Here is a 24,649-nt window from a genome sequence, read left to right as displayed (position 1 = left end):
TGAAGGTGGAGTGGAAGTGTTACCACAAATATTAAATAATTAGATCCTATCTTTTAGCTATATAAGCTATCACTGGAAAGCCCCTGACCCCTTGGACCCCTACCTCTGACTGGGAGAAAAGTTCAAGAAAAAAAAGAATTTGTGTATATCTTGATTTAGTCCTTTATTCCCAGTACAGTGAAATCTGCCACTAATAATTCATAAGTAATAGGACCAGGATGGGCCAAAACCTTTTCTTCCCTGGGAGTGTTAACATAGCTTTGAAAGGTCTATCAGGATCAGAGGTGAGTAACCGACCCATCTCAGTTGAATTTGCAAGGTTTCTTCTTGAAGTTCATATGAAAAATATTTGACTTACTCTACGAGGGTGTAGGAGCATCTTGTGTAAAGTCACCGAATAAGTTCATTGACGCTTAATTTAAACTGCCACCCAAACAGCCTCAGACAACAGCAGTTTGATACAGACTGAGTTTTCCATTCAGAAAGTCCTCCCCCAACTTGTCTACCTGCTGTCTGAAGTTTAACGGTAGGTTTACACTGAATGCAATTATAGTCATCTCACTGAAAAAATATTGTTTCAAGGGTGTAATATGTCAATTAAAAAACCTTTCAAACATAAATCGAAAAGCACTGTCTTATTTTAGTTCTGTTAAAAAATGAATACAGATGTGGCCCAGAATTAAGATAATTATAAAGTAGTTATTGAGAGTTGAGATTGGTCTGAGTTAGTATGTGTGCAATTGTATTTACACATGTAGAGGTGTTAATATGTTGGCATTGATGAATTATTGTGAATTTCTTCCCCATTTTAAGGATTTGGATTCATTGCGATCCTTTTTTCTATCCTTGAGAAGTTTGTGCCCACTTTAATTTCCAGCAGAATGCTTCCCTAAAAAGCATGCTATCACAATTGACAGGATCAGTTATTGACAATTCCCTGTTGGCTCTTTGCCCTCTTTGCTGTTTCAGAAAAGATGAGGGTGGGGAAGACAGACCCTTCCATCATATCCTCTCTCTCTCTTCCCCACCCAGCCCAGGAAGAAAGTTTCTGGTCAAGCTGGGTATCCAAGTGTCCCAATATGTACCTTCCCCATCCTTCTGTTTTTACGTGTGTAAATCCTTTAGTGGGTTGTTTTTTGAACGTAGGCCTGTCCTGATTACAAACAAACAAAACCTGAAGCTTATCTGTATCTTTTCGTCTTTTCTGGGCAGAGAGGCAGATGAAGGCTGTAAAAAACCTTTAGAAAGATTGCTGAACATCTGGCAAGAACGAAGTGTGTATGGCGGCGAGTTCATACAGCAGCTGAAGCTGTCTATGGAGGACTCCAAGAGCCCTCCCCCCAAAGGTAGAAACATCACCACATGTTTACAGCTCTTGGTCTTTGCCTACTTTCGAATCAAATATGAAAAGCTGCAGTGGGGGTTGCTGTGAACCACCAGCGATTGTATGATTCTTCAGAGAGATGATCATGAATGATGGTGAGAATTTATGTAGCGTTCGCAGTGCACAAGCCTGGGTCTAGTGCTCATGCTATCCATCATCTCCCACCCTAATGTTTGCTCTTTATTCCCTGTCTCTCTCCTGCTGCGGTTCAGACTCCTCTAGCCCAAGGGAAGAGAATCGCAGAATTGCTTCCAATGTGGTGAACTAGGATGTGCCCTGGGCCGAGATTTTGGCCTACCCCAGCATTAATTAAGATTTAGGATGAGTCCCACAGCCTTTGTAGAGCTTGGCTTCGATACAGTTTTTGGAATGCACTTTTATGACTGTTTGCTCATTGCCTAAAGTTGGTTCAGTCTTTATGGAACTCAGAACTTCCTTGGAAAAGATATGCATGCATACATGTGAATTTTTACCAAGTCCTTCCTAAGAGCTTGTTACTTTCTCTTTAAAGAAGAGTAAGAAAATCAAATGCTGTTTGGTTTGGCTTTGGACTCGCTGGGCTGTACTCTAGTTGGCATGACAAGTTTTCTAAACTCTGACCTGATCTTCCTTGCCTAGAAGATAAAGTCCAAGCACTAACAATATTTTTTAAACCCTCTAATCTGGACAAGCTTGCTTTTCCAGATTCTTCTACCTTTTCCTTATGCACCCTGTATTTGGCCACATTGACTCTCCAGCTGCTTCCCCTGGGGGTGCTCTGTCAGTACCCCTTTCTCTTCGTCTGCTGTCACCCTGCTTGGAATGCCTCTACCCCTTTCCCTGTGTGGTGAACTAAATTGTCGAGAACGCTGCTCTCTTTCTGACACCTCCCCTCACTCACCTGGGCATGCGTAGCCTTCCCTCCTCGTTTCCCTGGAGCTCCAGGTCTGTCTCTGGTGCAGAACTGAACCGTGATTGGCACTCCTGATTGTATTGTTCATTCAGCAACCCTTTATCGCCCACCTCTGGCGCTCTTCCAGATCTAAGGTGGGTTGCAGTCAAAGATGGGGTCGTTTCCCATGAAGCTGAAGAGCTAAGATTTTCTGAAGGTGACGAGGGCATGTAGATTGTAGATGATGGTTTTACTTAGAATCGACAGAAAACCATTTTGGGGTCATTCTGGCTGTAGCATGTAAAAGCAGGAGGCTTTCTACTTTGAATGCTGGTCATACCTGTCCTGTCTTGTGGAGCTGTTCAGCGGAGCCCTGGAGCGTTACCTGCACTCTTTGTTCTCTGCATCTGGTAAACCGTACTGATTCTCCCCTTCCACCCACCCACTCACCCACCTTTGGACAGAGTAAGAAAGAGGGTGCTAAAAGCTCACTGTTGAGTTCCAGCTTAGTGAGCATTTGCTCTACATGTGCTGGAGTAAATAGTTATGCTAGGAAGCTGCTAACTGCAAGGGCAACTGTTGAAAACGAGGAGACCTTCTACTCTTGTAAAGACGTGCAGTCTCAGAAACCCACAGGGACAGTTCTGCTCTGTGAGCGGACTGGATGGTAGTGAGTCTGGCGTATTTGAGAGGTACAAAAGGAGAGGGAGGGAGCCGCATGAGAGCGTTTTACACTGAGGCCAGTGTGTGTGTGTGTGTGTGTGTGTGTGAGGTCCTGTGGGCATGGTAGATTCAAAAATAGCTCCACTGGGTTTCTGAGTTTTCTAAGTCTAGACATATACTGTATTTCTCTGGTGGCAGGTAAGCTAATGTTGAGATCATTTCTCTCTGTGCTGTAAAGATGGAAACCAGTCTCAGAAAATTGTGTGCGTATTTGGGTAGGCCCAGCTAACTGTTCTCTTTCCTCATCGTCTTCTTGAGAGTGAGTTACCAGGATATTCTATACTATTCTTTCAAAATCTTGATCTTCCCCAGAAGTTGATTTCCAAGTTTGAATAACCCTTCTATCCCCCAAGGCTGATATGTGGGTAATTTCTTTGTGTTCAGGCAACTTCAGAGTTTGCCACTGAAATAAAGCATTTCCTGCAGAACTTTTGTAATTCTTGTCGTACCGGAGCTGTTTCCAAAGTAAGAGCCCTGGGTGGGCCACGCTCAGCTGCTACTTGAAGGCTGGAGGCTTGCCTCTATGCAGAGGGGTCTTGGAAGAAAGACCTGGTGAACTGCTTCCCCCAAATCAGTCCCTTCAAACCCCCTAGAGCACACAGGTCTACTTGGATCCTCTTAGATTTACCAGGAATTGTAATCTACCTGATGGAATCTGACTTTCACTGCTCAAAGGGGTTGTACTTGTCTCCCCAGGTGTCAGGCTCAGGTGTTTTTAACAACGTCTCTCTGTTCTTGGGAACAGTAGCTCTTGCTTGATTCGGTGGAGCTTTAATATTTGTTCCAGTCACAAGGGAATGGTGTGTGTCATGGAGCTGTAGACAGACTTAGAAAGGGATGGGACGTAGGAACTAGCATTTATGGCGTACCTGTTAGCTGTCAGCCTCCCTGCTGAGTGCTTTTCATCTTAACTGTTTGTAGATCCTTCCAATTTCTCACCCATTTGGCATTATTTTCATATTGCAGTTGAGGATACTAAGGCCCAAGGGAATAGTCAGTTTGTCCAATGAGATCTCTCTGCTAAGTGGAGAATTATTCACACCCAGGTCTGTCTGACTTTTAAACCTATGTTCTTCACAGTGCACTTGGACCCAGCTGTTCAATCCAGTGCGATGATAGTGTGGGTGCCTTAAGCATTGCCCCTCAACGGTAGCCTCTTGTTTTCTTTATGGTCCAGGGAAGCACTAAATGGGGGGTGGGGGATCTGTCAAACAACATTTGCTGATTATTTTCTCAGTATAAGGCTCTAGGAGGCATATCACTGGCCCTGCGGTAGCCTGGGGACACAGGGACAGGCTGGATAGAAAAGAAGGTGTATGTTTTTAAGAATAGAGGGACAATACTGCCTGTAGCGTTGGCCTGCAAGCACGGTGGTTCAGTGAGTGACAGAAGGGCGTGTCGAGACACCATTATCCAAGCTGATAGTAAAAGGGTGCCTTATCTTACATTCACAGCCAGACTGCTGGTTTCTCTAAGTTATTTTCTTGGCTGTCTGACTAGATTGAGAGTATTTAGGCGCCCTAACTACTAAATTTGTGTAGATTTGTCCAGGTAGAATTAACTGCTTGCAGTGTGTGGGGGAAGGAAGGGTAGTCATTTCTGGCACAGCACTGATATTTACCTTGTCTGCCTTTGAGAGGCCTGTGGATAACTTCCTAGGTACTTTAGGGATGGAAAAGAACAGGGCAGTGTTTCTGTAGAGAGGAAAGGCTGTGTCTGCCAGCAGCCGGGCGGAGTAGCACATGCCAAGTACATAAAAGAGAGTCCCAAGTTGGACCCTGAAAAGGGGGAACGAAAGAAGAACTATGCGTTTCAATTACGGTGTTGGCAAAGAATACCGACTGTCAAAGGAACAAGCAAATCAGTCTTGTGCCGTTGGAGAGGGAGAGGATGGGAGTGAGAGGAAGATGGCGTGTTCATGTCGGCAGGCTCTCAATTTAGGAGGTTGTAATAGCATTCATTCTAGGTTTTTGAATAAAGATGACAGAGTCAGGACTCAACTTTAGAAAGATTAATCATCGAGTACCACCTAGGTGGGGAAAGGAGCAGTGTGTTAGTCTGGGTGGACTAGAGAAATCCAGAGACACTGTGTGTGTGTGTCTATGTCTAAGAGAGCTTTATATGAAAGAGCAATTGTATATTGAGAAAACATCCCAGCCCATATCAGGTTCATAAATCTGATATTAGCTCACATACACTAGTCCATAAATTCCTCTTCAGACTCACGCAGCACATGCAATGATGCCGAGTGCAGGAAGATCACAGGCAGGTGGGTGAAAAGTCTTGTGGATCCAGTGACAGTGGAAGCATCTCAGCGCTGGTGCGGGTCTCCATGGCTCTTCCAGCTTTCCAAGTGTAGCTCTTCACCAGAAGGCGAAGCATTGCAAGGTCTCCTCACAGGTCTCAGTAAGTCACTGCATGTCTTGTCAACAGGAAGACAAGGCACAGAGAGAGAGAGTGCGGCCTGCCTCCAGAGAGAGAGAGTAAGTTCCCAGAATTCTCATGAGAAGGCCATGCCCATGAGAAGGCATCATCAGGCTGTAACCTGATTGACAGGCTAGACTCCACCCCTACACTTATTTATCAAGTTGACCTAAAATTATGTAACTACCACAAGCATCTAGAACATAGGTTCTGAAGCTTACTTGACCAAACACCTCCTTTTTAGAGAAACAATTAACCTAGAACCCTCCTAGCAATTAAAAGCATTTGTGCTACAGCCCATAATCCAGGGCAAAGTGTAGGTGTTTGCTTTTGCTTTTTCACCCAAAGTGGGTGAACCCACTGAGCTAGAGGCAGGGACACCAGTGAGGACAGTGGTCTGGACAAGGGGTGAAGGGCAGAACCTTTACCCCTTGTCCAGAGAGACTTTTCTGAGTGGGCAAGAGCAGAGAGGGGCTCTCTAAGAGCTCCCTCAGATGTGGAATCGGCTAGAAGCTGCAACTTTGGGGGAGTTGCTAGCCATCTCTAAGGCCATGCTTAGAATATGGGACAAGTGGAAGTGTTGATAACTAAGATAGGTAGCTCAGGGAGGGGGGGCGCTGTAATGGGGAATGGATACGTAATTTCATTCCCAGAAGTGGTGGCTTAGAGCACCAGTGGGGGTCCCCCAAGTGGAGAAAACAAAGAACTGCGAAAGTCTGATGGTAACGGTTGGGCACTGTAAATCCGCCTCTTCCAGCGGAATGGAATGGAAAGGCCAGAATGGCCCTGCAGTGGCCTCCCCCGTGGCTTCAGTCTTGAGTAGCAGCAGGAGATGGCGAAAAGAATCATGCGTTCGGTGGCAGACGACGCTGCCTGTAGGACTCCGACTAAAGAGTTGTGTGACCATGGACAAATTGCAGCCTGTGGGCCTGGATGTTTTTGTGGGAAAACTGAGGTGGGAAAGTCCAGACGAGTTGCTCTAAGGCCATCCAGTGCCCACATTCAGGAACTCCCAGTGACCTGAGGTGGTAAGTGATGTGTGGTGTTTGTGTCTAATAACTTCTTTGGTGGACTTTGAAAAGCAAGTATTTCAAGTCTTGACCCTTCCACCTTTCATTAGCATATACAACAAATATTGAGCACTTTGCTAGGTGCTTAGAAGCAAAACAATTGAAACAATGTTTGTACTTTTTGTTCTTGGGGTATATAACATTCTAGTAGTTCCTTTGCTGTTGCCTTGGCTAAAAGTCAACATTTGTTACATTGCATACCGCACTACTGTGTGCAAAGTACTATTGGATATTCCATATATCAATTAGATCTGAGTTTTCCAATGGAAAAATGTAATATAGCAGCCTTTCTTGGTCTGTCGTGTGGGTTGTGAAAGTGACCATGGGAGCTGAAGCCGTGCAAAATGATTTAATAGGAAATTAGAATTGCCCTGTGACTCTTTTAAGCAATCTTCTGTCACAGTAGTAAAAGCTATCTTCCTCTTGATTATCCATGGGAGAAAGACTGGACTGTGTACTCCCATACAGACCACTGTCTAGGAAACCAACAGGGCCAGTTCTTCCTGACCTGCAGGGTGTCAGGGAGGGAGGTATCGGCTCGATGCCAGTGAGTGAGTGAGTTGATTATAAATGCATAGGGAAACAAAAGGGATAATAAAACTAATGTTTACTGTGCTGTAATTTGAAATACAAAGATTGAAGATAAAACTGTTTAATTACTTTGACTCAGAACAATAGCAGTTCTGATTGCGTGGGCCCTCATCCTCTGTAGCATGTGATGCAGAGCTTGCAAATTGTCATGTTCTTTTCCACATGTGGCTCCACTTCCACTGGCTTGTCCTCTCTCCCTGTGATGTCATGAAGCAGCTCTGAGAGTTCCTTTACTCGGGAAGTTTTGCAGCCGTCATTCCCTGTGGGATACTCAGCTATATTATTACAACCATGCTTCCCTAAGGCCTCTCCGGCTCACGGCTGCTGAAGCCCTTCATAAGGCTGTGCAATTTCTTGAATGAGGGCCCTGTCCCCATATCCACAGCCTCTTGCAAGTCAATGTACATTCTGTTCCAGTTTCCCTTCCAGCATGCATGTGCTTTTTGTTTCTTTGCCACACTTTTGCCATTGCCAGCCAGCGATTCATCTTTGTGATGTGGCATGTGATTTTACCTTTGGGAGACAAGGAGGCCATCCAGCGGAACCCTTGGCTGTGTGTCCATAAGTGTATGACAAATGTGCAGCCATCAGTCACGGACAGACTTTGAAAGCAGCAGCATGATTGGTCATTGATCATGGTGCACAGCCCTTCTTGATGCGATCACTTGTGAGCTGAAGTATTAGCAGTGGGATTTGTACTTTGTGCCATTGCTCAGTCAACATGCCGTGTGGACTAAGATTTGAACATATTGTTGGAGGGGGGCTGATGCCATGTAACAAAATTAAACCAGGGTGACAGAAATCCACGCAGAGCAGAATCAAGCCAAGTGAGGACTGCCTGCATTGCTATGTGGAACAAAAAGATAAAGCCCACGATCCTGATGTGGCTTCCCTTCAATCATGGCGTAGTCAGTTAAAGTTGAAGGGAGAGAACGGGGACTACAAGCTTGGATCCAGAAGAAAATATAGAAACAAAAAGTGTACATTCTTCCTTCCTATCTCCTGGTATCTGTGGAGGCAGATGCCTTACCCCCCACCCCCCTTGGCAGATGAGAGGGTGATTGTGTTGTGATAGATCACTGGTGGGCAGTGCAAAGCGCACAGGCTTTGGCCTCATAGTTTTACTTTCTCACCTACGCAGTGGAGCTGATACATCTTAGAACTGCTGGGAGGATTAAATTTAAAGGAACGATTGCCTTGCTGGGCACATGCTAGGTGCCCAATAGTTTCTTTACTTTCCAAACCAGAATTTATCATTTAGATTTATTCCCCACAGCTCACAATTGTCTGGCATTTATTTTATATTGTCCAATTTGATGCAAAAGGAATGATTTGGGAATTAGCACATCTATCATGATAAGCAGATGATAAAAAATGCAACCTGTCAGCCCCAAAGTGGTTAATTTTAAAGTGCTAGTTTAAGTAATTTCTCTCAACAGTATCAATCATATTTCTCAGTAAGGATTATTTTTAATTTTAAGGTAAAATGAAGTTTGTTTTGTTTACAAAGAGATTTTAAAAGATGTTTGTGTTCAGCATTGTTGACACACTTCTGTTGATGGGTTCTTCTCTCCCATTTATTTTCTTAAAATCCTTAGGAAGTTCATTGTTTTATATGCAGTGTGTTCTCTGCCCTTATACACATTGGCTTGCTTCATTATATTGTCTGAAGGATTTTTTAAAAGAACTATTTTACTTCTGTTAACCTTTGCCTTTAAAATGCGGATTTTCCGATTAGATGCGATCATTTGGGGAGGTTTCACTTTAGGAGCTTGTTTCCCTCAGCGAGCCCCAGATGGCAGACCAAGGCTGTTCTCAGTAGTATGGGAGCCACACCAACTGAACTTCCAAGTCCCTGGCAGCAAGGTTCAGCTTACGCCATCTGTGACAGTGTACACCCTATGCCGTTTGTTACGTTGTACGTAAGAGTCAACTCTTGACAGGATTCGTGGTCCTAATTTGTCCCCTTTTTATCCTAGTATCAGAAGAGAAGAAGTCTCTAAAGCGGACTTTTCAGCAGATCCAAGAGGAGGAGGACGACGACTACCCTGGAAGTTACTCCCCACAAGATCCTTCCGCAGGACCCCTCTTGGTATGCCTTGGCCATCCCCAGTGGCTTAGTGAAGCAACTTCTGAGCTGATGGGAAGGGGGTGGCCACAAGGTGGCGCCAGTAGCCAGCAGGAGGGCACCACCATGGGCCGCACTTGGGGTACTAGGTGCAAGATCCCGCTGTGAAATAGTTGGTGGCAGCCTGCCTTTGTCTATGCGTGCCCGGACTCTGGGTGAAGTCTGTGTGTTTATAACAGTACTAGATGCTCCACCCCCACCTCATGCCCACTCCTCAGGAGCAAAAAGTGAATTTTAAATTTGCCACTGGGGTGGGGTGGGGGGTTAGACAAGATTTCAGAGACATTTAAAAAAGTATATTTCCCTGGCCTGCCCCCAGTAGCATGATGGTTTGATAAGTAAGCAGCAGGGTCCTTTCTAAAGACAGGAGTGTAGCACGAACAGACACTACACCGTAACCTATTAAATTTTATATCAAGGAGCGGGCATTTACTGAGTTTGTTTTTAATGAAAACTTTATTGTGAATTGGGTGAAGATTTACAGAGCAGATCATCAGTTTTACATCCAACAATTTATGCACCTTTAGTTACATCTCATTCATTGCAATCCATTTAATGTAACATCACATATCCCACTTCCTCCCTGTGTTCCCTGTTTCCGCTTTCTCTCCAAGCCCTCAATTTCTGAGCATTGTCCTTGGGTAAATGCTGACCTTTTGATCTCAAATGGTTGATTATTCTAAGCTGTACAGACTTCACTAATGTTATTATTCCCGTAAAGACCTCTCTATGGCTTGGCTGAAAATTGAGCTCTGGGGGTGAATTCAGTTCCAGACAAAAGGGTGACCCAGGGGTTCAACCAGTCTCTATTCCGTGAATAAGCCTGGTCCCCTTCATGGTTTTGAATTCTGTTCCACAGTTTTCTCCCACACTATGCAAGGTTTACTAAATTTTTAACTGTGGCTTTGGGGTGTGGTGGCCCTTCTTAGCCACTAACTTATGAATTCTGCGCAGTTGGTTTATTGTCTTTTTAAACCAAGTGCTGCTCGAGGAGACAGTGAGTAACTTGCCTGGTGTCTTTCGCTTGAGTCTACGTCTGTCTGACTTCCGAGGTGTTCCTCTTCCTGGGTTCACACGCTTTCCTCTGTGTCACTCAGAACATCGCTACCTGATTGCATAGTGGTTTGCTTTGTGCTGTATCAAAGAAAGGTTCAATTAGGCTGGGAGATCAAATGGTAGCACAGTGTACCCACTGCCGTGGAGGCGTTTTGAGTCAGAGCCACCCTGTAGGACAGAGTAGAACTGCCCCGCAGGGTTTCCCAGGCACAGGCTGCCACAGCTTGGTCTCAGCTGGTGGGTTCAAACCACTGAGCCTTCAGTTAGCAGGCAGGCTCATAGTCACTCAGTTTACCACCAGGGCTTTGCCCCATAGCACTGTTAGGTCACGTGGCTTGGCAGTGAAAAACTACAATGGGAAGGGCCAGAATTACCTCGTTCCCAGAAAATTGTATCACTCACAGAATCATTCACTCCCAGGTCACTACAGACTGGCTGACGTGCCAGTGTTCTGTGTGCTCCAACAATCTAAGAAATCACTTTTCCCATGTACACGGAATATATTCTTTGTTTGCTTCTCAGTTTTGTTACCCCTTTGTATTTAATGAGTTTGACACCGGTAATTTTGAAAGTGGTGGCCCATATTTAAAATGTCATCTCTGTAAAGCGAATCCAAGAAAGCATTGAAGTAGGTGGTATGAGTTTCATTTAATGAGCCGAAACACTAGGGAGACTTCCATGCCCTCCTGGAGAGCATTCTGCACTGAGAACATTCCATCTGAAACAAAACAGTACGAACCAGACTCCAGTTTTCATCGTTGCCAGAGACTTTTTTAAGGCACTCTATAGAATTTCATTTTTATCCTGGAAAATGAACTTAGAAAAATTAATTCTGTGTGTTCTCTTAGAATTCATATCATTCACTTTACCCTAAGCAATGGGACTAAAAACTATTTTTTAAATGTCAGGGAAGACAGGTTTGGGGATTTGTCTCCGCCTCATTTAATTTCAGCTGATTGTCCTCCCCGCACCCTCCACTCAGTTTCTCTTACTGGGTAGTGTTTGCTGTTTGTGTCTCCCCTGTGCAGACGGAGGAACTAATCAAAGCTTTGCAGGACCTGGAAAACGCCGCCTCTGGGGATGCTACTGTCCGACAGAAGATTGCTTCTTTGCCCCAGGAAGTGCAGGATGTTTCTCTACTAGAAAAAATAACAGGTGAGGAGGCCAAGTCTTGTTGAAACGTGAAGAAAGAGGGACGTGCCTCTGTCGCATCTGTATGCGTACATGATGGGGTCTGCGGCCACAGCTCTGGGGCGGTGGTGGTGTGTGCTCTGCCGTTGTGGGAGTTACAGGCATAACTCAGTAGTGATTCTAGGAATGATTGCAGAAAGGCTGGCAGGCCACAACCTGTGTCACTCTGAATAAGACCTGTTGAAAACATAGTGCACGTTAGGGGGGGATAGGGAGTTTGGGTGGAGGAATTAATTCATGACCGTCTTACTAAAAGAACTATTTGTGAGTCAGTGCTATGTTATGTATGCAGGCATCACCTGGATTATGAACTTCGGACTCAGACAGTGGTTACTCGCCCTTTGACTTAGGTAAATTTGGCCTCACTTTGAAATGATTAAGGGGCCCTGATAGTACTGTGGGTTAAGTAAGCACTCTGCTAACCACAGAGTCAGCAGTTCAAACCAGACAGCACCTCTGAGAGAGAAAGATAATGCTGTCTGCTCTTGTAAAGACTTCCAGTTGCAGCCACGCCAAGGAGCCGCCCTCTTCTGTCCTGTAGCGTCACCACGATCAGACACAGCTCTGGCAATGGTGAATGGGCCGCAACAAACCAACCCTTACGTGAAAGCCATTCGTCATCACCGAAAGCTTCCTTTGCTGCACTTGCAGCTTTAAATCGTTGAGAAGACTGAGCCTTTTTTTGTGCTCGGCTAAGTAAGAATCCATGCGCCCGGTCCGCCTTACCTACAAATTGTTAAAGAAGCAGGGACGGCTCTCATTCATAACCCCGGTTCTACACATAGCGCGTGCTGCCAAACCCACAGACATGGGGCCTTTGCTGCCAAGAACTCCAGGTGTGTGTTGTTAGTCATGTTGTTTTACACCAACGGTGATTAAACAAGGAGGGGCAGTTGACGTTCTTCCCAACCCACTTGATGCCCAGGAAATTGAAAGGAAGGCATGCACTGATATTTATAGGTTACATTTTGGGCTAGGTCCATCCACTCTTCACGAATGTTTCCTGACCTCTCTGTTGTGTGTCCCACATCGCTTAAGAAGACATTACGACTTTGAGCAGTTAGGTGTGTTAGGCAAAGTGCCACGAGTGATGGATCTTGGGATTCAAACCTAGGCTGTAGAACTGTTCTTTCCAATATAAAAACCCAGATCTCTCTCTGCATTCTCATGTGAGGCCCACCATATTTTCCCCTGCAAGGGTTTGATCTGGCCACATCTTCACCTCCTTCCATAGCTCTGAAGGAACTCAAGATTGGTCACTCCACAAGTACTCAAGGCCCACAGTGTAGCAGATGCTGTTGGCATCCCACTCAGACCTCTTGGCCAACCCCAGTGCTCAGGAGTTAAGTACCAAGGAGAAAGATAAACAGAACTATGGGGGCAAAGAATGCTTGGGGAAGATAGCATTTACATTTGATTGGGAAGGACTTTATTGAGATACTATGGTGGGGAGGGGCATGAAACAGTTCATGGGAAGTTTCCGTTATTGCATTTGTATAAGAAGTTTTTAAGCCCTCTTATTTTGGTGGAGATCCTCCGAAAGCAGAGGCAACAAGCTGTGAAGATAGCCGAGGGAGGGAAAGGAGCTGTGGGGTTTCTGGGGGAAGGAAGTTCAAGCCAGGCAGGCAGAGGGAGCAGTCCGTGTCAAGACCCCTGGCCAGCGTGTGCTTCGTTGGGGGAACGCCATGGAAGAAGCCTTCTAAGTGGTGCAGGCAGCATTTCCACGTTACTCCTCTGCTTCCTCGCCTGCAACAGCTTACTCTGACTGGACCCAAAAGAGAGGTCTCTCTTAGACCTTGACTCCCCTAGCTTAGACCCTTATTTTCCCTTCACTCCAAGTCCATGATTGATATTCATCATCACACACACACCCCCCCCCCATACACCTTCAACCTCCCCTGTGTTGTACATGCCTGGAAAAGTCTTCAAACTGGTTAAAAGTCAACATTTTACCTAGTACTGCCTTGTGGCTGCACAGCTGAACGTGGCTGGAAAAACAGGCCAGACAATTGATTTTGTGAGTGCTAACCATGTTTGCTAAACCAGCCCCTAACTCAACAGTTCACAACCCATGGGTTGCAACAGTAGCAAAATGACAGTTAAGTAGCAATGAAAATAATTTTATGGTTGTGGGGGTTACCACCACAAGAGGAACTGTATGACAGGTTGCGGCATTAGGAAGGTTGAGAACCACTGCCTAACTGATTCTTCTTACCTACCCAAGGGCATTGTTCCAATCTTCGGGGTTCTTCCCCCCCTTTAAAAAAATTTCCCCCTAATTTTTTCCTTCTACTGGATCATTCTCAATATCATAAAGCATGTATTTTTTCCCCCTGTGGTAAAACTGATTTTGACCGCATTGCTTTCTTAATACTACAACATCGTAAGTCTGTACTCATCTGTTTCTGCCTGCTCTCTCTAGCTAGCCCAGCAGAGGGATACCCTTCTCTTACAGACTTAAGTCTTAGGGTGCCTTTCCCAAAAGGGAGCCACACCAAACAGTGGCTTCTGAGGGGATCCGCTGGGTCTGTAAGGGTCCGGCCAGAGTGGTCAACTCAGTAGATGAGAAGAAAGGAGAAGGCTGTACCTGCTCATCTTTGAGGGTAGCAAGGGCTGTCCCAAGAGCATTTCCTTGGGAACCATACCCTGCCTACTACCCTGCCTACCCTCCTGCGTGGTCATGCTCGCCCAGACTTCTGAAAAGGGGGCGTGATTTGTCCAAAGTTTGGACAAGTTTGGGGGCAGAGAGCGGTGCAAGCACTGCCTTCAGAAGTGCCTGGACCTCAGACCTGGATGGAGGGTATGTGCAGGTATGAACAATACCTTCACATTTGTCTTTCTTTTTTTTTTTTTAACTAAAACTGCCTGTGATGTTGTATCAGTACTTCTTAACTTACTCTTGCTCTAAGTGTGAAAGTGTGATTTGTCTTTAGGTCATGTTCAGAAGCACTTGGAAGCAGCTGTCTTTATCAGCCCCTGTATTTCCAGGCGTGCAGGGAGTGAGCTCATCCGACCCAGGCTCTCGGGGCTCATAGTGTGAGAGCTGGAGGCCCATTGTAGAGACCTGCTTTTGAGTCCCGCCTTCTCAGCTAACCATGTGATAGGGACCCGTCCGTTTTCTTCGTCCTCGTCTTCACCCACGTGAGATGAGCAGTGCTGCTTCTCCTTCAGAGGAACATGCAAAACCCACTTAAGGCCCAAAAGCCCATGAAAGCACCTTTGAAATCTGCAAGGCAGGAACAAGCATTTAAGCATGCTTTCCGTGTCCCCCACACCCGTCTTATTTGTGGCACTTTTGTAGAATAGCCGTGTGAGGTTCTTTGCCAGATCCCTCTCCCTGGACAATGACCTCACTTGAGCCATTCAGAAATGTCCTGCCTTTTTGACAGGAGCGAATGCTTTTGGATTTCTCAGTCTGCCAGTCCATTGTTTGTTCCAAGGTTCTGGCTTGTGCTCGGACTCTGGACGTTGGGAGAGAAACTGTTAACCTGCCCTGGAAACGTTTGCCATTGTGCCTCTGTGATTTGTATATTGTCTCTCTTTATTTTGGTCCATGTTTACTTAGACAAAGAGGCAGCTGAACGTCTTTCAAAAACAGTGGATGAAGCGTGTCTGTTACTAGCAGAGTATAACGGGCGCCTGGCAGCAGAGCTGGAAGACCGGCGCCAGCTGGCTCGGATGCTGGTGGAGTATACCCAGAACCAGAAAGACGTGCTCTCAGAAAAGGAGAAAAAACTAGAAGTGAGTAAGACCCAGATCGCCTGCTTCTCCTCTCAGCAGCCCCCTCCAGGAGGTTTTTAGAATGCCTTCATTACTACATTTTTGTCTTGTGGAAAATTCATGAACTGGGAACACCTCGCAGATTCCATAATTGTTTCCACCTAGTTGAAAGTTGAAGTTACATCTTTATGTGTCCAGAAAAGAACAACTCAAGCAGCAGGACACAGACCATGACCTTTTAGTGGGAGCATTTAGGGTCTTCATGGTGGCTTCGGTTTAAACTTAGTTTTTTTTTTAATTTACAAAGCGAGGCACAAAAAGAACAGGTGGTGAGTGGAACCAGAGAGTGTTATTTGGGAATGTTTAAGACCTGCTTGTAAATTTCTTTTGGGGGTCATATTGAGATTTACTTGTATACATGCTGAGTTCAGTACGTAGGCAACTCCCTGGCGAGTTGTAAAATCTCACAGTAATGTGTGGGCAGCCCTGTTCTCCAGCACACTTTTACCCCAAGTAAAGACTGAGTCTTCTTGGAAAGGGCTCCCCAGGCTTCCTCATGATGCACTTGTTTGTACATGGCGGTCTCCCCTCGGCGCTGCATCCCTCGGGCAACTGGGAAACCTTGCTCACCCCGAGCTGCCCAGCCTGCCTTTCCGGGAGTCCCTTCTGATGGAACCGGCCTGGGAACGAGTTGGCAGCAAGAGGCTTTTTGAAGGAAGGGTGGCTGTGGGTTGGGGAGTTGCTTACAAGAAAACCTCTGCAGTCCCAGGTGAAGGAAATGCCGTGTGGGTCATTGTGCCTCACCCCCCCCCCACACACACACCCACTCACCCACAGCTCACCTAGGAAGCCCGTGTTCTTAGGCACAGAGGGAGGGGAGATGGCGCCTTCAGCCTGGTGACTGAGATGAGTGTGTTTGCCTTCCACACAGCCATCTGACTTGAGAGGGCAGGTGAGTGATGGGCCCTTTCCCCATCCCCTCACCTGCAGTGATTGTGAGAACCTTGATGGATGGTGGTGGTGAGAATGCCACGTTGCTCACAATCTTAAGGAAGATGGGAAACGGCTGTAAAAATAGTATGTCTCAGATTTCAGAATCGGCACTGACCAGCAATCCTAAAGGGACTTTCACTGGCAGTACCAGACGGTCATTTATCTGAAGTGTTCATCTTTCACTGAGGAAGCATTTTCAGCACTGTGCCCCGGGACTAATAAGAGAGTGTAATTAATGATTCTGGTTGTAAGTCACCATGCCATCTGTTGAACTGCCCCTTGGCGACACATTAAGGGCTTTCTCTGATCTGTCAGACATTGATTATCGTGAGCAGCTGTTGTTGGGTGGGACCTGGCAAGCTACCGTAGAGGACACTCTTTGAGAAGGAGATGGGGTTGATAGAGCAGGTTAACTCTGCTCTGTGTCTCCTCCCCACAGTTACACTTTGCTCTGTACATTTCTTGAGGAAGCATCTGGCTTCTGGGGAGCCTGCTGTCTGTCAATGCCACAGACGTCTTAGCAGAGAAAGGAACCTGATTTGGGGCTGTCGTCTAGTTTTCCAGGCACCCCTCACCCCCCATTCCTGTTAGAATGCTGTTGCTACGAAGCGAACAGGAAGCTCCCGCCACTGGAAAATACGGATTCTGAATCACAGGTGTTCTGGCCCTGTTCACTCTTCAGCCACAGGAACAAATAAATCCCTTTGTTGTAGGAATGGAGCTAATTGTGCAGGGTCTTCAAACGCACGCGGCTGGATGAAAACGCCCGTAGTGAAAGGTAGCTTTGTCCCTGCCTGCTGACAACATGAATGGTCTACAGGTGTCCCTTCACATTCCGCAAGCCACTGGTCGTTGGGCCTAACTCTGTTGCATGATGAAGGCAAAACTCGCCACGGATGTCCCCCGTGAAGACACAGTAACACTGTCAACTCCTTAGCCACACACAGTTCCTTGCTTGCCCTGTCCCCACCCACTTCTGTAGCAAGAGAGACTTTTTTCCATAGGGCTTTTTTTTTTCTTTCAGCTTAACAGGTCAAAGAATTGAGCTGACAAAGTGCAAGCATCGTTTTAGATTGCATTATTTTTTGCTAAAGCCTGTTATTGATGGGGCTGTACTTAGATATAACAAGCCATCTTTAAAAAATGCAGCTGGTCCTCCCCCTCCCACTACCATGACTCGAATTCTATCTTGCAAGACTGGCTAGACCAGAGGAGGTACACTGGTACAGATAGGAACTGAAAATACAGGGAATCCAGGATGGATGAGCCCTATAGGACCAGTGGTGTGAGTGGCAAAACAGGGAGGGTAAAGGGAGAATGGGTAGGAAAGAGGGAACCAATTACATGGAACTGTGTGTGACCTCCTCCCTGGGGGACAGACAACCAAAAAGTGGATGAAGGGAGAAGTCGGACAGGGCAAGATATGACAAAATACCCATTTATAAACTATCAAGGGCTCATGTGGGAGGGGGGAGTGGGGAGGGAGGGGAAAAATGAGGACCTAATGTCGGGGGTTTAAATGGAGAGAAAATGTTTTGAGAAATGATGTACAAATACGCTTTACACAATTGATGTGTGTATGGATTGGGATAACAGTTGTATGAGCCCCTAATAAAATGCTTTAAAAATAAATAAATAAATAAAAAGAAAAAGAAAAAAAAAAAGAAAGAAATGACTTGAAATTGGTTCAATGAAAAGATACTTTAAAAAAAAAATGCAGCTGGTCATCATTTTAAAACTTTCACATTTAAATCCTGATCACCTCTTTTCTTTCTTTAAACCTTTTTGTCGTTTTCAGTGGATTAAGACATGGAATCCTTCTTTGGAAATGTATGCATTTGCTTGGTAGTCTTTTCTTCCCAAAGTTCTAATAGTAGTTTAACTCGTTAATGCCTACTTTGGGTGTTTTCATCTTTCTGTCTTCCTTGAAGCACGCATATGTATTCTTTCCGGGCACCCCGCCCCTTTCCTTGAAGGTGTTCTGGGAGAGTTCTTGGTGGCTCTGCCCCTGCAGGGAGCATGACTCAAAGGGAGCGGACGGTGCGACTCTGCCTCAGGGTGCCATGCTCTGGCATACACAGGAGAACACAAGTCAAACCAAAGACTTGTGTGCCGTGTGGATTTAAGAAGAAACCCCACACATTTCCTGGTGAGCAGAAAAGGCTTCAGTACAAGGAAATCGTAGTTGGAGGAGAGAAATAGGCTTAGTCTAAGTGGGGATCAGCGGGTGGTGTGCGCAGAAGGTGCTGGTGACCCCCAGTGGAGAATGAGGCGTGATCCTCGCTGCGGAGCTGCCTGTTCGCCCTGCTGGAGGTGCGCAGGGCGGGGCAGACGCCAGCACACGAGGAGCACACATACGGGGGACACCAAAAAGCTCGAGGCAAAGGGAATGGAATTGTCCCCCAAACTTTTTGACATTTCCTCATCCAACGTGAGACGTGTTGTAAGGGAAATTATCAGAATCATTGTGTCTGAATTGAAATAGACCGAGAATTAAAGGCTAATAATAACATTCATTCCATCAGTTTTTGTATTAAAATTATAATTCCCAAATGCCCGAACCGTTTCTGAGCATCATGGCACTCCCAAAGTCTTCGTATTGTCTAGGCGCTAAGGGCTCCCAGGGCATCTGCAGCCTGTCCCTTGTAATCTTTTATCACCACAAAATAGGGGTTTTTGAAGTTATGTTAGAAGAGCTCAGCGGATATGACTAAGTTCTGCTTGTAGAGAAGAATGTCGTACAGAAAGGTGGCAGGGGACCTTTGCTAGAAACGTCTGTGCACTTTCTCCTGTGCGCGCCTTTGCTTTGTGTCTCTAGAATCACAGCTTATTTTGAGACGATGTTATTTTTCACCTTTAACCGTCCACTTTTCCTTCTGGACGTCGTGGTTGACTCTGGCTGCCCCCTTTCCCTGAGCTCCCGCAAGCTAAAAGGAGAGCTGCTGGCAGTCTGTCTGTGAAAGGCCAGCAGTGGGAAAGCAGTCCTGCCGAAGGAAGCGCCACCAGCTCACCGGTGAGACTGAGGCCAGTAGAGGTTCTGAAAAGCCACACTCCAGACTCGGTTCTTAGCGTTAGACAGCAGGGATGGCTGGTCCCCACTTTACAGAAGGGACCAGCTATAGAAGTGACCGCTAGCTGCCGTGATCTAAAATGAGTCAGTCCTGTGTGTGGTGCTCAGGAGAAGTGTGTTCCTAGCTGCAGGTTGGGGGTGGTGGTGTGGTTGGGTGTGTGTGTGTGTGTGTGTGTGTGTGTGTGTTGAGGTGATACCCGACCTTTATGAAAGCATACAATTTAGTGGCATTTAGTACATTCGCTGCTATGTTGTGCAGTCACTCTTTTCACACGGCCCTAGTTGCTTTCTGCTTCTATGGATTTGCCAGGCCTAGACAGTTCCTCTACATGGGATCATGTGACCGCTGTCTGGCTCCTCTCGCTTAGAGCAAGGTGTCAAGGCTCCCCCATGTTGTGGCATGGATCAGCACTTCATTGTCATTTACTGGGTGGCCGTTGGGCTGTTTTCACCTTTTTAGCTGCCCTGAGTATATGTTTTCAGTTCGGGCCGTTTCTTCTGTACAGCTAAGACTGGACTTTCTGGGTCACTATCAGTGGCATAGTGGTTTGTGACTTGGGCTGCTGCTCACTGCAAGATCAGAAATTCAAAACCACCAGCCCTACTCAGCAGAAAGATGAGGCTTTCTTCTCCTGTAAAGAGTTACTGTCTTGACCCACGAGGACAGTTCTACCCTGTCCTTCAGTGAATTTGGAGTTTTGGTCTTTAATATACAAGAACCCAATGGATTTTTGTCTGTTGAGCTTATAGCCTGCAGTGTTGCTAAATTTTGCAATTCATTGCAGCAACTTTTTAATTGAGTCTTTGGGGTTTTGAAAAGATCGTGTCATCTAGAGTTTTGCTGCTGTTTCGCTAATTTGGATGCCTTTAATTTTAATATCTTCTTGATGTCTTATAGCCTTGGCTAAGACTTCCAAGACTATATGAAATAAAAAGGATAATTAAGGACAACCTTGTCTGATTCCTTTTCAGACGGGGCATGCTTTCAATATCTCTCTTTTGAGTGAAAACTGGTGGTTTGTTTTGCACATGTAGCTTTTATTATGTTGAGGAAATTTCCTTCCGTTCCTATTTTACTGTGTTTTGTTATAAAAAATGGTTGTTGAATTTTACAGAATGCTTTTTCTGCATCTCGATATAATCATGATTCTTTTGTTTATATAGTGGATTACCTTGTTTTTCTAATATGCTTGTATACCTGATATGAATCTCACTTTATCATGGTGGCTTTTTGTTTTGGTTTATTTTTAAAATATTTTGCTAGCTAGAATTTTTGTTGCAATTTTGAGAATTAGTGTTAACGTCTCTAAACGTTTGGTAAAATTCCCCAGTAAGACCATTTGGTCTTTCTGATGTTGAGAGTTTTTAAATGACCAGATCTATTTTTTCTTGTCTTATAGGCCTGTTAAGGTTCCTACATCGATCTGTGTTAATTTAGGTAGGTAATGCCTTTCTAGAAGTTGTCCATTTCTTCTAGCTCTTCAAAAGAATACATTTTTTTACAATATTGTATAATTACTCTTTTTCCTCGTTTGGTTCTATTGTGATGTCACCTATTTCATTTCTTACTCATTATTGGCCTTTTTTCTGTTGTTTGGTTTGCAAGTGGCTTATTGATTTTGTTAACCCTCTTGAAGAACTAACGTCTTGTCGACTAAATAAATTTTTTTTTCTGGTTTATTTTTGCTCTTGTCATTGTTCGTTTTCTTGGGGTGAAAGAGGGTTTGTTTTGCTGTTCTTGCTGTAATTGTTGGTGTTGTGTTCAGATGTCTATTTTAGCTCTTCCTTTCTGATGTGTGTACTTATTGCTATAAATTATGCTCTGAGAATTGCTTTTACTGTGTTCCAAAAGTCTTGGTGTGTTGTGCTTTTGTTCTTTCTTGAAGAAAGTTTTAATTTCACACTATTTCTTCAATTATCCACTGGTTTTAAAGTAGAATTGTTCAATTTCTGTGTAATCAATTTTTTGTGTGTGCTTGATCTTCCTGTTGTTGATTTTTAATTTTACAGCATTGTGTTCTGAAAAGACCCTTCCCGTATCTGGATGTTTTAAAATTTATTGATGCTTGCTTTGTGGCCTGATGTGATCTTTTCTGGAGTATATTCCATGGGTGCTGAGGGAAAAAAGGGTAGATTGTATGGATAGTGGTGAATTCTGTATGTCTGTATTGATTAATTCTGAATTCTGTATTGATTAATTATGCTGTTTACATCTTCAATATCTTTGTTGGTTTTATTTCTAGTTGATCTGTCTTTGCTCGAAAGTGATGTATTAAAATATCCTACCATTGTATTATGTCTATTTTTTTCTTGTTGCACGTTTTAAGCGGCATTTAAGAGTACATTGCCAAAACCAAAGTCATAAAGAATTACCTTTTCTGGGATTTATGCGTGTAGAAATTGGATTGAGGTCATTGATTCATTTTGAGTTTTTTTGTTTTGTTTTAGTATAAATACGATAGGGGTCCGACTTTATTCTTTTATATGTGAATATCTTGTCATCCCTGCACCACTTATTGAAGAGACTGTTCTTTGCTCCTTGACTGTTCTTGCCATCCTTATCAGTCCATAAATGTATATATTGGGTTTTAGATGGACACTCTGCGCCCCCCCCCCCAAGGGTTGTGAAATTATTTGTCTCCCACCACAGGCCCAGAAGTGAGGAAGTGAGTACCCCCCCCCAGACCCCTTCTATTTCATTGGTCTGAATGTCGCCCCTGTGCCACTAAGTCCCTGTTCTGTAACTTTGTAGGAAACTTTGACGTTGGAAAGTATCAGTCTGCCACCTTTGTTCATTTTCAAGATTGTTTGACTGTTCTAGGCCCTTTACAATTCTAGATGAATTTGAGGAGCAACTTTTCCATTTTTGTAAATACATACTGTTGAAATTTTAATAGAGTTTTCATTGATTCTGTTTATTGTTTTGGAGTATTACCACTTTAACAATATTAAAGCTTTCAATCCATACTCATGCAGCATCTTTCTGTTTATTTAGGTCTTTAATTTCTACTGCCGATTGTTTAAAAGTCCCTAGAGTGCTACTTGCTGATATATGGGGCATTCCTGAGGCTGTAGGCCTGTGCTGTGGATCGCAAGGCCCGCAGATGAAGGGAGGGTGGAGTGATGTAGTGGTTTTCCGAACCTCGAGAGTGCACATGTGCGCGCGCATGAGCAGCAGGTCTCCAGGGCACTGCTGTGACGGGCGGATTCACTCAACAATGTAAAGGGACAGAGAGGCCTGACTATCTAGATCACACTGTTAACAGGATCAGACTGGACAGAACCCTTGAGGTCATGTCATCTGACTTCTGAGTTGCAAGAAAAACTCAGATCGCGGCAAAGGGGTTGGTCACACACCAAGAATAGAACTCACGACACAGGTCTGGTCACTTCCCACCGGGTGGTACTTCTTGAGTTTATTTTAAAATGATTTATAAAGTTAGCATCAGGGAAACAAGAGTAGGCAGAGTTTAGTGATTTGCACAATCTGCAGGAATCTTGTTTTAAAGAAAGGACCATCCTTTTCAGGGGATTAAAATGCTTCTGTGACAGCATTTCAGAAGGAATCACAATGAAAGCCTAAGTTAGAGGTGACTTCCCTGTCCCTGTCCCCACAATTCTAAGCAGACCCACAAACTGGCTGCAGGATCTCCCTAGCTGAGCAGCACCCCCTTAGCTGCCCTGAACACTCAGGAGGAGCCTGCCTTTTTCAGAAGACACAGCTGGGCAGGGAGAAGTGGCCCAGAATCTAGCACTGCTTTGTGACTTTTTATTTCTGTTTGCAACTTGGTCATAACAATGTGAGAAATTCCCCAGAGGGACACTAAACAAACTGATGGTTGGCTGTGGTTTGAGCAGCATTCCCACCTCCCTGCAAGGTGGAGATGGAGAGCTCCTTTTTGCCAACTTTGCAGTGAACTTTCCCCCTTCCCCTCAACCCTCTGTCTGGGTAAAGGCAGTAATAACAGGTGATTGCATCCTTGCTGTAGCTAAGAAAGCCATGTCAGAGGAAGTTAGTGGAGACTAGACCAGTGATCCATCCACCGAGTTCTCTCGGGAGCTGAGAGACTGCCTTGAGCCGTCCTCTGAGGCCCTGTGTAGCCTTCCTCCCTGGATGAGGGGGGCCACTGAGCAGCTGTTGAAGCATTTGAGGGGTTCAGCAGTGTCCTGTGGCACTCGGAGCTTGCACTCACATCTGTTCCTGCACATGGAGAATTTATGGCTTTCTCGTCCCTGTTTTGCTGGGAGAATGCTTTTCCCCTCAGGTTGCCCGCAGTCCACCAGGACTTCAGGACTTCTCTTGAAAGCATTAATCATTCTCGGAGTGATCGGGGTCTAGAGGCTGTAGGTTAGTCTTCAGATTCCTTCCACCCCTCTCAGCCACCACTGCCTCTGAGGCTGCAGGACCCCATGGAGGACACCTTTCAAAACGGTATCTTCATGTTCAGGCCAGATTTGCAGCTTGAGTGTGTGTGCGTGTTTGTGTGTTAAAAAAATGCCACTCGACATACTTGGTGACCTGTGAGCATGATTTGCCAACATTTGAGGCTTCACTTTGAAACAGTGGCACCATTTCCAAGTTCTCTCAGCAGGCACTGCACACTCGCCATCCCCGCATAACCTGGCGCTCCATGTGCACTCACCGAACGATGTTCGTGTTTATTGACCGACTTCCACTGGTCCTCCTGCTGTGTGGAACAGCACCACGAGCCTCAGCTGGCATGCATAGCACATATGTGTAATTGCGTGTACATAGGAAGTCAAATCGCATCCGGACCGCCTATCACTACTCGCAGCCAAGATACCTACTCTTTGTTCTTTCTTTCCTCAGAATACTGGTTCTTGGTCCATTACTAACCGTTGCTCTGCCCCACCCCTCACCCCTTATTTTCAAAGTAATATAGGAAGTGTGTGCAAATAAGTATAAAGAAATTAATCATAATCTCATTACCCAGAGAATTACTGCTTTTAATTTTGTTATGATAGAATAACTTTTCTTTTTCTTCCAGTTAAAAAATTGAAAGTCAGTCATAATGTGTTTTCATGCATTTTTTTAACATAACATGATCATTTTGCCTCAGTTAACCACATCATACACATTTTGAATGGCTGGGGAAATACCTGTGGCTCACTATTCAATGATTATTTTATTGGCTGTTTATGTTTCTGTCTTTCCATCATACTTTTGGGAAATCTTGAACTTCGGTTACAAAGATTTCATTTTGGCCCTCATAATTTTAACTATAGAATGCCTATGATAGTAAACAAGTGGCCATCCAGCTCAGAAGCAACAAAGCCCACATGGAAGAACACACCAGCCTGTGTGATCACGAGGTGCCAAAGGGATCAGTTATCAGGCATCAAAGAACAAAAATCATATCATTGTGTGCTCACCTCCACGATCCGATTGCTGAAAACAAATGGGTGC

At 45.0% G+C, this 24,649-nt stretch overlaps 1 protein-coding gene across 2 annotated transcripts in view; it reads left to right on the top strand.

Annotated features, from left to right (window-relative positions):
• RPRD1B (regulation of nuclear pre-mRNA domain containing 1B) overlaps window positions 1–24,649 on the top strand; it is a 51,539-nt gene that overhangs the window by 11,825 nt on the left and 15,065 nt on the right. For both annotated transcript variants that reach the window (XM_004697980.2, XM_045295231.1), the window contains exons 3-6: window positions 1,213–1,346; window positions 9,043–9,155; window positions 11,276–11,402; window positions 15,004–15,179. In XM_004697980.2, coding sequence (XP_004698037.1) covers window positions 1,213–1,346; window positions 9,043–9,155; window positions 11,276–11,402; window positions 15,004–15,179 — 550 coding nt within the window. The remainder of the gene's footprint in view (window positions 1–1,212; window positions 1,347–9,042; window positions 9,156–11,275; window positions 11,403–15,003; window positions 15,180–24,649) is intronic.

Source organism: Echinops telfairi, unplaced genomic scaffold, assembly GCF_000313985.2.
Source record: "Echinops telfairi isolate 266 unplaced genomic scaffold, ASM31398v2 ScPeMD7_5592;HRSCAF=6446, whole genome shotgun sequence".
Classification (NCBI taxonomy): domain Eukaryota; kingdom Metazoa; phylum Chordata; class Mammalia; order Afrosoricida; family Tenrecidae; genus Echinops; species Echinops telfairi.
This window is presented reverse-complemented; position numbering and strand designations above follow the sequence as displayed.